Genomic DNA, 12,877 nt, shown 5'->3' with positions numbered 1-12,877 from the left:
AATTGCTCTAAGTAAACTGTACATAAAGGTGATATTCAGCCATTCCATGCCAAACCGATATAGTGGCTCCCAGATTTTCGTCAAAATTGGTAGTTTTGTTCCTTATCGCAAAATATTAGATCCATATTTAGAATCGATTTAAATTATAGACATATCCAATTGAAGTCGATGTATTAGTCTTCTTTAAAAAAATATTACATTTGCCATGAAAGTGGGTTTGCTCTCGTAATAATTTATTGTATATGTTTTTTATGGCTTATGGCACTATATTCTATTATATTTTTGACGTAGAACTACGTCTTTCAGGTAGGGTGCCAAATCAGAAAACAGGTCACGTTTTCATGAAATAAAGTTAACGTTAATACCTATTTTCACTTTGAACGAATTCTCATGATTTCCAAACCAATCGAATCGGATTGGTAAGATTCGTTTGATATGCTATACATTACAATTTGCTAATCTCTAAACGGTTTAAATCCATGAAGACTGGAAGAACTTCCCTTTATCCCATACATTTGTTCTGCCGATTTGTGTGTAACCCTACCCGTATTTCGAATGCTTATAACTCGAACATTTCTTAACAGATCGGAATAATGTTCGCATCAATTGATAGGATCAATTTTGGCATTCCATACAGAGTGATCAAACTTTCTGGTTCAGTATGGGATGAAGGTGGTCCCAGTGTTCGTAATGGTTCTCAATCATGTTCTATATTGATGAGTCGAAAATGGGTAACAGAACAGGTGCTGGAGTGTATGGTCCCAGAATACAAATTTCTGTAGCTAAATCGAACTGGCCAACAGTTTTTCAGAGAGGAATAACTGCAATAATAAAATGTATAAATGTGTGCCTCAAAAAAAAATTATCGACATGCTAACATTTGCATCTTCTCAGATATCCAAGCGGCACTTTACACTCCTTAGGCCGATTACACATTATCCGGTTTCTGCCGGACCGGTCTGAAACCCGAATGGCAATTTTCGACCGTATCAACCTCTTCACGGCGCCGTGATGCAGCCGTCAACTGCGACTGCATTGTCCGATGACCGGACAAGTATTATTCGCGATGACAGTAGCATAGTATCGACGGCTGGTGGACACATCAGTTTGGGAAAGCAAATCATCCTCTATAAGATTATTAGACCTTAAGACAGTTTTAAGTTGCTCAATTTTTAATGAAAATTTTTACATCATGTTATTTCATTACTTTAAACACGTAGTACTGACCCTTACTTAACCATTTCTGTATATTTTTCTTGACATTTTCACAAAAACTCATCATTATAATATAAAACCATTATTAAACACAATTCTTGTTCAGGGGTTTTCCCTACTTGCAAAAGAACGTTTACTTCATCACATAAATAACATATTTGTTAAGAAAAAGTTTATTTTCATTCATAATTCTTATTTTGTATATGAGTTTACTGCACCTGAAAATCCATTATCACTATCATTTCCCAAAAGCGGAGCACGAAGTTCCATGCCATCAACACGAATTGACAGTTGTTTGCCATGTCTGTTAGTATTAGTACAATTCAGGCAATTTTTCGTCCCATGTAATAGTATGTGTGCGCTATTGACGTTTGTTTATTGTTTTTGAAACCAATAATAATTTTGATAATTGATAATTTGCAAGTGATATGAATGCTGAAATTTTTATTTCACTTCTTCAGCAACTACCAGTGCTGTGGAACAAATTCTGTGATACAAGTTTCTGTTCAAAGAGAAGCAATGGTCACAGGTGCACGATGTCATCATTGAGCATATTGCCACGGACTGTGTTATTAACGGTGAGTGGTGTCTTTCGACAAGCAGATCGAGTTATTCAATTAACTTCTATTTTTTTGTTCACAGGCAACATCCCTTATTTGAAATTATTCCTGAATTTCTGGGTATTCTAGTTTTACCTGACCCGGGACGCGATCAACGACGAGACCGAGGCACTCAAGTTCAAAATGTTCCCATGCCCGATGCCAAAGCATTGGTTCTGTCAGAACAAAATTCCAGCTTATCTGATTTGGTAATTCTTTGCCCCGGATCCGCGTATTGATAGCTGTGATGCGAAATGGGCTCGAGAAGCTGCCCCTGCCCCAGGAGGCATATGTTGAGCGCGTTCTTGGACGAGGATCTGCGGAAGCAGCAATGGAATAGTGTTTGAACGAATTATAATGTTATTTTAATCGTATTTTTTTATTGTAATAGTGAAATAAAAAACACTCTAGAATGTATGTATGACATACATTCTCTTGCAGGAAAATTCCATGATAATTACAGGAAGTGAACAGATTATTGATGTAAATAAATAGTGCTCCTGGCTTGTTACGGAATGTTTTTATTATTGGCTCATCAAATTGCACTTTTATCTAACCGTGTTTCTGAGACTGTTGAAAAAAAAAATGTGGCAACGTGTGAAATAAATCATGCTATTTGTGGAAGCATGGAAACAAAATAATTATGCGTATGAATGAGTAAACCACAACTGGATTAAAGTTAGTTTTTGTAAAAGTATTCTGAAGTGGGGCGGAAGTATTTACGATAGGTAAGGTATAAACGCCGATATGATGCAGTATATGCGTAATATCCGTGAGGCCTGGTCTCACTTTGACCATGCTCCTGGTGTGCCACTCCAACATTTGTCCCTATGTGCTCACCAAGGTGCACATGCAGTCAGCTGCCTGTAACCGGAATATTTGCAGCAATGTTTACCTGTTAATCCACTATATAAATAAAAGCATGTATGTGTTTGTGAGAGATGTACGGTTTTGTGTAGTGAGAAGTGTCTTTCACATTGTTATCCGGTTATCCGTCCAAACCCAGCGGCGCTTTTTGAAACCGGTCCGGCAGAAACCGGATAATGTGTAATCGCCCTGCATCATATCGGCGTTTATACCTTACCTATCGTAAATACTTCCGCCCCACTTCAGAATACTTTTACAAAAACTAACTTTAATCCAGTTGTGGTTTACTCATTCATACGCATAATTATTTTGTTTCCATGCTTCCACAAATAGCATGATTTATTTCACACGTTGCCACATATTTTTTTCAACAGTCTCAGAAACACGGTTAGATAAAAGTGCAATTTGATGAGCCAATAATAAAAACATTCCGTAACAAGCCAGGAGCACTATTTATTTACATCAATAATGTGTTCACTTCCTGTAATTATCATGGAATTTTCCTGCAAGAGAATGTATGTCATACATACATTCTAGAGTGTTTTTTATTTCACTATTACAATAAAAAAATACGATTAAAATAACATTATAATTCGTTCAAACACTATTCCATTGCTGCTTCCGCATATCCTCGTCCAAGAACGCGCTCAACATATGCCTCCTGGGGCAGGGGCAGCTTCTCGAGCCCATTTCGCATCACAGCTATCAATACGCGGATCCGGGGCAAAGAATTACCAAATCAGATAAGCTGGAATTTTGTTCTGACAGAACCAATGCTTTGGCATCGGGCATGGGAACATTTTGAACTTGAGTGCCTCGGTCTCGTCGTTGATCGCGTCCCGGGTCAGGTAAAACTAGAATACCCAGAAATTCAGGAATAATTTCAAATAAGGGATGTTGCCTGTGAACAAAAAAATAGAAGTTAATTGAATAACTCGATCTGCTTGTCGAAAGACACCACTCACCGTTAATAACACAGTCCGTGGCAATATGCTCAATGATGACATCGTGCACCTGTGACCATTGCTTCTCTTTGAACAGAAACTTGTATCACAGAATTTGTTCCACAGCACTGGTAGTTGCTGAAGAAGTGAAATAAAAATTTCAGCATTCATATCACTTGCAAATTATCAATTATCAAAATTATTATTGGTTTCAAAAACAATAAACAAACGTCAATAGCGCACACATACTATTACATGGGACGAAAAATTGCCTGAATTGTACTAATACTAACAGACATGGCAAACAACTGTCAATTCGTGTTGATGGCATGGAACTTCGTGCTCCGCTTTTGGGAAATGATAGTGATAATGGATTTTCAGGTGCAGTAAACTCATATACAAAATAAGAATTATGAATGAAAATAAACTTTTTCTTAACAAATATGTTATTTATGTGATGAAGTAAACGTTCTTTTGCAAGTAGGGAAAAACCCCTGAACAAGAATTGTGTTTAATAATGGTTTAATAATGGTTTATATTATAATGATGAGTTTTTGTGAAAATATCAAGAAAAATATACAGAAATGGTTAAGTAAGGGTCAGTACTACGTGTTTAAAGTAATGAAATAACATGATGTAAAAAATTTCATTAAAAATTGAGCAACTTAAAACTGTCTTAAGGTCTAATAATCTTATAGAGGATGATTTGCTTTCCCAAACTGATGTGTCCACCAGCCGTCGATACTATGCTACTGTCATCGCGAATAATACTTGTCCGGTCATCGGACAATGCAGTCGCAGTTGACGGCTGCATCACGGCGCCGTGAAGAGGTTGATACGGTCGAAAATTGCCATTCGGGTTTCAGACCGGTCCGGCAGAAACCGGATAATGTGTAATCGGCCTTATGCTTTCAAGTGCGGTTCAAAAATTTCCTGGGAATACATTTGCCTTAAATGAGTTTGATACAACTGTACTGGATTCCTGATCATTGCGGTATAGAGGGAAATGAACAAGCAGACGAACTTGCAAGGTGCGGCCCAAACTCACCCTTCACCGGACCAGAACCATTCTGTGGAATTCCTGACTGTATCAACACACATGTGAGCTAAAGAAATGGGAAGATCGGGAAGTGACAGCCAATTGGATGGCTGTACAACTTAACCAGGCAAAACAAAATTATCATGCCGAATATTAAAATTAATCAACAATTGCTGAGCCTTGATAAGAAAGACTTTAGCACATTCACTGGTGTTAAAATAGGACACTGTCCTAGCAAATGCCTTCTTAAGAGCATAGGTTTAGCACAATATTTGTCGCTTCTGTAATGCCGAAAGCGAAATCTTGGAACATTTGCTCTGTAGCTGCAAGACGCAGACTTTAACACCTTGATATAGTTATTCTGGAGCCCCATTTTATCAAACAGAGTATTCCTGATTAGCACCTATCTCGCCATAAATTTCATTCTACTCCTTCATCAATAAGCAGCAGATAAGCTTGAAGTGCAGTACAAAAAATGGGCTATACCGCAATAGTTCATCATAGTGAATTTCTCGATTTAAAAAAAATGTTACAAAAATCATAAAAAGTGACAAAATTGCAAGTCGAGCCGACGATAAACCCGATAGTGTACCGCATTTTCACTGTTTTATGTGATTTTTTTTATTGATTTCATGCTGAACAATTTTTGTTTACTTCAGCAAAATGTCGAAGTGCCACGTCCTGCGATGACGGAGCAGAATAATTTTAAAAAAGTCAGTTAAATGTTCGCACTTTTCAGACCACCAAATTGTTGAGACGGAAATGGATACAAAAGCTCGTCCGATACGCCAAACATATTCGTTTGTTTGCGTCAATTTTCGCCGAATTCTTTTGGGGATACTGTTTTAACCGATAATCAGCAAAGAAGACGTCTTCGTACTGAAGGTAAGTATCGAGCATTGGAGCATGATAAATGATAATAAAATGAATCGGGACGATTCGTCTTCAAAAGGGGGAGTAGTTAAGATCCCTACATTCAGACTCGCCGCCAGGTATACAACCATAGAAGCAACATAGAGCATGCTTTCCACGTGGGTACGCATTGAACAAGGACAATGCTAGGAAACAGGGTAATATACAGGTAATCCGCCTATGCTGAAAAGGGTAGATAAAGTAAAGTTTCAAGCCGTGGATAAAAATGAGAAACAATGTGAAATAAACTAGTTCTAGTCTAGAGCTCAAACTCTATCATTGTTTCATCGAACCTGAAGTCCTTAACTGGCGCAGTCGGTAGTTCCGGCTGTGGGAGTCAATGGTAATTTTGGGGTCTTAGAATCTTCGGCTTAGTCTTCGAGGGCATATCGGAGCTATGAGGAGAATCACCATGACTGTCCATCTTCCACACCTGCCGGAGTTCGAGGGAATATCGAACTAATAACACCCGGAGAAACTTACGAACAGCACCAGGCGGAACCATCACCAATTTCTCAACACGCATCGGCGTTCGAGGGAATATCGAGCATGCATATCCATCTTTCAGTTTTTGTAGGTTTTTGATTCAAGCCTGAGCACGTCAAATGGAACCATCGGTCGCATTCATCGCACGCGACTAAATCGTCCCTAGAATCTGGCTCATTGCACAAGCGGCAACTGCCATTTCTATTGATAACGAATTGATAAGACATGATAAAACTATGGAAATGGAAAATTCACACCTGTAACAATCCGGTCCTATGTCCTACTTTACTGGCTTGGGTGGTCTTAATTTTTGTTTTCCTGTAATCGTAAGCGGCTGCCTCTCCGATTGTTATCTTCGTTTTGTCGGGTCTGCTGCTGCTACTAGTACTGCTGTCAAGCGTTGGACGAATCGTGTAGCGCCGGTATTAACTACGTGAATACATGTCTCGAATGCGTGATGTTCATGAAATCGAGATACTCACCCCGATTCTGTATTCCGAACGATTCGAAATATTTCGAACGACTTGAAAAATTTCATTCTGTATTCCGTTTGAATTGTATAACATCTTTCGTTCGACGCTACTCGAATGTCGAACCCTTTCTTTATTTCGTTCGAGTGGTGGTTTTCAGTCGAATTTCTCCCGATATTTTTTTACTGCGGATTGCTAAAAAAATGTAAGTAAAGTTTTACATCGGTTGCTTTTAATTGATTTTTTATTCAAATTTCTATTCACAGGGATAAAACTAAAAACATAACAACAACAAAGAAACAGTTTGAGCGGCTGGTGCAGCTTTTGGAGAAGAACCCCGACATCGCAAAAGGATTTATACGTGGTAACTCCGGACCATTTTGGAACGATTGTGCTGCTGAATTAAACAGTTTGGGACCACCCATCCGTGACGGGTCTGGATGGAAAAAGGTATTTACTGAAACTATTCCGAAATAATACATATGTATTTCACTTTTAATGTCCGGCAGGTGTGGGCGGATTATAAATCAGCGTTGAAGCGCAAACTCTCTCACAACAAAAGAGAGCAAAGGGCAACTGGAGGAGGACCCAACAGAACGATACATTTGTCTGAGCTAGAGGAGCAAGCGGTTCAGCTAACTGGACTGTTGGAAACCGTAGAAGGAATACCAGGTTGTTCTTCACAAGGAACACCTAAGGGAAAAAACAACGAGGTTAATGCAGATGTAAGTTGCGATTCAATTGACGAGTCCGACGATGCGAATGATACGGCTATTCCTCAATGCTCCCAACCAAAGAGACCTAGGCTATCTGCCCTCAATTTAGTTCAAATATAAATTGAACAACAACAGAAATTTCACTCGGAAATGGAATCGCTGTTGGGTACCTCAAACAAAATCGACATAACCGCGAAATGGAAAAAATCGCTCGAGAGAAGCTGGAGGTTAAAAATGAATATTAGAAATGCAAATAGAACATTTTTCCGAACATTCAAATATTGCATTATAAAAATAAACACAAGATTTAGACATTAGATCACCAAATCGTATTTTTTTATTTATCGCATACAAAAAGTAACAATAGATGATAGTTGCTAGTATTGGAGAGGATGAAAATTTATTGATATGACTCATCAAAATATGCCCCCTACTGAGAGCATCCGTATTCCAAACATATATTATGAAGTGCACAGCACACATTTACAATTTGAGCACATTTTGTAGGAGTATAATGTAGTTGTCGCGCTCCAAGTAAACATCTAAAACGATTTTTAAGAACACCGATTGTTCGTTCGACTATGCCTCGACCTAAAGCATGCCTCTGGTTGAAATCGCTTTCCAAACTGCCTTCTTCCGGAGCTCTGAATGGCGTTACCAGTCATGATTCCGATGGGTAGCCTGCATCACCTGTGGCAAACAATTTTATCATGCACATCTAGGAAATTTAAACAATTTTGTTTACCCAGTATTTTAGTTTGTGTTCCGCCGTTTCGATGCATCTGCTCGAAATACGTTCGTACAGGGCTTATTCGCCATATATGGGCATCGTGATTAGATCCGTGAAAGCTAGGATCAACGAAACGGATCCTCTGCTGATCGTCACAAACCTATAATGCCAAAAAAAATTAAATACAATTTTTTTATTTATTGCATGCTGTACTTACAATGAGAACGTTCAGACTGTAGAACCCCTTTCGATTATAAAATAAATTTCGATTCTGATTAGGGGGGATTATTTTTATATGTGTTCCATCAACACACATGATTATTCCTGGAATTCCAGATTTCTCATAGAAATAAAGCTTGGCACGTCGCTGTTCATTTTCCGACATTTCCAATGATATCCACTTAGAATATAATCTTCGCTCCAGTATGTTCAGCATTTCAGATAACACCTTAGAAAAAGTGGACTGTGCCATCGCAATATGGAAATCTTTTCCCGCTCCAAGCTGGTAGTTTCCCTCAGCGAAAAATCTCAAACACGCCGCCAGCTTTTCCTTAACATGAATGCCACTTTTCTTTGTGTTGGAAAAATCGTGTTCAATTTCCCCCAAAACGTATCGGAATGCCTCTTTATTCAAATGAAAGCTTTTAATGAATCTGCATAGTAGAGGAAAATCGATAATAAAAAATCTAAGAAATTCAGAGACAAATAAATTTTACTTACGCATCGTCTGAAAGCTCCATTAAATTACCGGATGTGCACAGATTCCGTCGATTATAACGAAGTATTCCGATTTCTTCATACACTGCCAATACCGACAATAAGGCGGAATCCATTTGGCAAATTTATTTTCTCACTTATTTTCTATTCACACCGAAGAACAATTCAAATAAATTTAAATTTCAGCACCCGGCACAACTGTCTTTTAGGTTTATTTTGCTTATTTTGCCATTCGACGACATTGAGTTTTGATGTTTGGTATTTGTGAGGAAAACATATATGAAAATCGATACTTTTGTATCGTGCAGTTTTGTATGATTTTGGTGATACAAATAATAAAAGTAAGTATCAAACGAAAGGGTAATCTTCTCCAATGCTAATTATGTCAAAACATATAGGATAGTTGCGTAAGTCACCTTATGCTGAACAAAATGATGCATTCGTAATGAATATAAATTATCGAAACAAAAATTATGAAAGAAAATTGAGTTGGCTGTATTAAAAATGTATTTTACACTATAGTTTGACAAGTTCTCTACGAACTAGTGGAATAAAATTTTGCATAAATAGCGATTTATGATGGTTCCTAATATTAATATAAACTTTTCTTTTCATTTCGATTATATTGTATATGAAATAGATGTAAAGGAATGGCAATGCATATTGCAATCATTTAAAACACATATGGTAACAGTTTTCACTGACCACTTTTGAATTGAAAACAGTCTTTTGCCATAGTAATTTAAATAGTTCACAGCAATCCCACAAACAGAGCAATTGATTGCAGGTGGCAGCATCGGTGAGTCGTCAACGCGAACTGTTCGAATTTCTTTCGAACAGTTTGAAATAATTCGATCGAAACCCACACTCCGTTTTGCCTGCCAAGATCGGGTCGATGAAATGTCAACAATCGACCTCAAATGCTGCCACCTTGCAATCGAGTTATCGACCTTTCATATGGATTCATCGAACAACTTGACGCCACTTTTTCGCCAACATGTGCAAGGCGTCGACCTGCTTGCAGCGCTGCTTCCAGCACTGCTTGCTGCTTGTTTGTATTGGTTTGTTATTGAAAATGAAAAGGAAATACATTGATCGATTTTAATCATTTTATTGAAAAAAAAAAATAATAAAAAAAAACCATGTATAATAAAAATAAGGTATATAATGGAATCGGTGCATCCGGGTTGTCTGGATTGACGATTCAAATCCGACTGAGTACATTGATGAATACCTCCTTGCCCTTGATGACACAGATATGTGGCTGAGGAGGATTCTTCAATGTGCGTGAAGCACGGGATCTCCGATGGGGAAAATTGCTCGAAATACTATCGATGGCCAGGTCCTGCTGCTGTTGCTGTTGATGCTGTTCCCCGGAATAGCACCCTGGACTTAAAGGATACTGCTGCGGGAAAGCTGATGCTGTTGGCTGGTGTGACAGAAGTGGAAATAAGCAATGTGGTGATGAGGGGAATCATCTTTCTCACTCGCCGATTGATTGAGTCGGATATATTCATAGCTGAAACAAAATAAAATTATTAGTAAGTGAAAAGCAGAAATGAATTCCCTACTCACCAGTTGTATGATCCGGATAAAAATGCGAACATTAAAATATCATGCGATTACGTTCGCTAACCTCGCCTATTTTCATTCTACTATACTACGGAATCAGTGCATTCGGGTTCCTCCGGGGTGGCAATTCAGCTGAGCAAGTTGATAAATACCTCCTTGTCGTTGAGTTTTCGTATCTGAAGAGGATTTTTGAATGTGCGAGAAGCACGGAATGGGGAAAGTTCTGTTGCTGCTGTCGATGCTGTCCCCCGGCATTGCCAACAGGGGTTGGAGGTTACTGCTGCAGGAAAACGGATGTTGTTGGCTGCTGTGATAGAAGTGGAAATCCGCACTGTGGTGATGGGAGAAATCATCTTTCTCACTTACCGATTGATGGAAGCAAACGAGTCGAATGTATTCATAGCTGATAAGACAAGATAAAATAATTAATAATTAAAAAGCCGAAATATATTTCATACTCACCAGTTGTATGATCCATTTGTTTTTGTTTGAGATGACAGTTTAGCGGAGTGGAAAAAAGAACCACCAGTGATGCCATTTGGTTTGTTTAATTATTCAGTATTTTCGACTAACGAACTATCCGCGTTGGCGATATTGGGGAATAGGCATGACAGTATGGATTTGCAGAAGGAATGAATACACTTTTAAAATGAAAATTATGAATGAACATGATTTTTCCTTAATCAAATTAGTACTCTATGTAAGTGAAAATCACCATTTCCTGCAAGTGGTGAAAAAACGTCATAAAAAATATGTTTTGAGATAATTTTATATTATAATGACATGTTTTTTTGAGAATATCTGAACGTCTATAGAAAATAATTCAAATTAGGGTCATGACAACGTACTTTAAGTAGAAAAAATCATGCCAAGAAAAAAATTTCATACAAATTTTAGCAAATATAAACTGATTCGGGCCGACTAATATGATAGAGAATAGTTTGCCTCATACAAACTAATGCCGTATCCAGATATCGATACCTAATCGTCGTCATCGTGAATAGGTAACAGCGTTACGGTCGTTGTTAGGTCGATGTTTTTTTCGTCGATTGGATTGTGGGAATGAGCAATACGCCCACTCTACTTTGTTGTGCCTAATCGGTCCCAGAAAATGGTGTCGACAACGGTGCCGATATCGTGCCACTTTGCAATAATTTTGTCGATCTATCCTTTCCCACAATCCGTTTTGCCTGCCAAGATCGGGTCGATGAAATGTCAATAATCGACCTCAAATGCTGCCACCTTGCAATCGATTTATCGACCTTTCATATGCATTCATCGAACAACTTGACGCCACTTTTTTGCCAACATGTGCAAGGCGTCGACCTGCATGTAACGCTGCTTCCAACACTGATCGTCTCTTGTTTGTATTGGTTTGTTATGAAACATGAAAAGGAAAAACATTGATCGATTTTAATCATTTTATTCAAAAAAACACAAAATGCATATAAAATATAAACAAGATATATAATGCAATCGGTACATTCGGGTTGTCTGGATTGACGATTCGAATCCAGCTCCTTTTTCTCCTTGACACACATATGTGACTGAGGAGGTTTCTTCAATGTGCGCGAAGCACGAGATCTCCGATATGGAAAGTTGCTCGAAACACTATCGATGATCAGGTCCAGATGCTGCTGCTGTTGATGTTGTCCCCTGGAACAGCCACCATGGCTTGGAGGATACTGCTACGGGAAAGCCGATGCTGTTGACTGCTGTAATAGAAGTGGAAATAAGCACTGTGGTGATGGGGGAATTCATTTTTCTCATTCACCAGTTAATGGAAGCAAAAAAGCCACATCATCCGAACGGGTGTATTCATAGCTGAAATAAAATAAAATAATTAGTATTTTAAAATGTCTGCTATCTAATAGTATACCTGGTAAGAAACCACTTTGGGAGAATCTGATAATGTCACATCTTGCGTTTGTGATTAATTTCCACTTGTGGCGAATCTACACCATCAGTCTTCCCACACTGTTGATCTGGCTTAGCATCATTCAATTCAATACCGTTCGTGTCCTTACTTCGTTGGTAGAAATGTCTCAGAACGGAATAAACTTTCACTGATATGCATCTGCTCAGTTGTTCCGTATCGAAATTCATTGCTTGTTGTGCCTGCTTCTGGGCAACGTTGTCCGGATGCATATGAACTAGTTTAGCTTCCGTGTTGGACCCAATTGGGTTCAGGAATGCCGCCGGTGGCAATCTTCCAGATTCAAAAAGTAAAAACCTATATATTCCACAAACTCCACTAGAGGAAAATCTGTTGAGATGGGTCTGAAAAAAAATATAAAATGAAAAACAGAAAAAGATTCCATACTCACCAGTTATATGATCCGGTTGTTTTGGTGTGAGATGACAGTTCATCGTTGAAGAAAAAGTGATGCCGATTCGTTTTGTTAACCATTCTGTATTTTCGACCAACGAATTTTCGATGTTACGTATTTGGGGAATAGGCATGACAGTATGGATTTTCAAAAGGAATAAACACACTTTTAAAATAAAAATTATGAATGAACATTATTTTTCTCAAATGAAATTAGTACTCAATGTAAATGAAAATCACTATTGCATGCAAGTGATGAAAAAACGTCATACAAAAATTAT

General features: G+C 38.2%; 1 protein-coding gene and 4 long non-coding RNA genes across 5 annotated transcripts; 1 reads left to right on the top strand and 4 right to left on the bottom strand.

Annotated features, from left to right (window-relative positions):
• Positions 1–1,542: 1,542 nt before the first annotated feature.
• On the top strand, positions 1,543–2,325 carry LOC129773255 (uncharacterized). Its single transcript, XR_008742672.1, has 2 exons — positions 1,543–1,793; positions 1,858–2,325. It is a non-coding gene; the product is annotated as an uncharacterized LOC129773255 (long non-coding RNA).
• A 789-nt stretch (positions 2,326–3,114) lies between these two features.
• On the bottom strand, positions 3,115–4,030 carry LOC129773259 (uncharacterized). Its single transcript, XR_008742673.1, has 2 exons — positions 3,647–4,030; positions 3,115–3,582 (listed from the first exon to the last, which is right to left on the bottom strand). It is a non-coding gene; the product is annotated as an uncharacterized LOC129773259 (long non-coding RNA).
• A 3,705-nt stretch (positions 4,031–7,735) lies between these two features.
• Positions 7,736–8,386, bottom strand: LOC129773239 (putative nuclease HARBI1). Its single transcript, XM_055776835.1, has 3 exons — positions 8,196–8,386; positions 7,994–8,138; positions 7,736–7,938 (listed from the first exon to the last, which is right to left on the bottom strand). The coding sequence occupies exons 1-3, from the start codon at positions 8,361–8,363 to the stop codon at positions 7,910–7,912; spliced, it is 342 nt and encodes a 113-aa protein (XP_055632810.1). The 5' UTR covers positions 8,364–8,386; the 3' UTR covers positions 7,736–7,909.
• A 1,453-nt stretch (positions 8,387–9,839) lies between these two features.
• Positions 9,840–10,951, bottom strand: LOC129773246 (uncharacterized). The gene is made up of 3 exons (XR_008742669.1): positions 10,730–10,951; positions 10,271–10,670; positions 9,840–10,214 (listed from the first exon to the last, which is right to left on the bottom strand). It is a non-coding gene; the product is annotated as an uncharacterized LOC129773246 (long non-coding RNA).
• A 788-nt stretch (positions 10,952–11,739) lies between these two features.
• Positions 11,740–12,610, bottom strand: LOC129763287 (uncharacterized). The gene is made up of 3 exons (XR_008740875.1): positions 12,147–12,610; positions 12,042–12,091; positions 11,740–11,982 (listed from the first exon to the last, which is right to left on the bottom strand). It is a non-coding gene; the product is annotated as an uncharacterized LOC129763287 (long non-coding RNA).
• Between the last annotated feature and the right edge of the window lie 267 nt (positions 12,611–12,877).

This window comes from Toxorhynchites rutilus, chromosome 1, assembly GCF_029784135.1.
Source record: "Toxorhynchites rutilus septentrionalis strain SRP chromosome 1, ASM2978413v1, whole genome shotgun sequence".
Lineage (NCBI taxonomy): Eukaryota > Metazoa > Arthropoda > Insecta > Diptera > Culicidae > Toxorhynchites > Toxorhynchites rutilus.
Note: the sequence above shows the minus strand (reverse complement) of the source record. Positions and strands in the feature narration are given on the sequence as shown.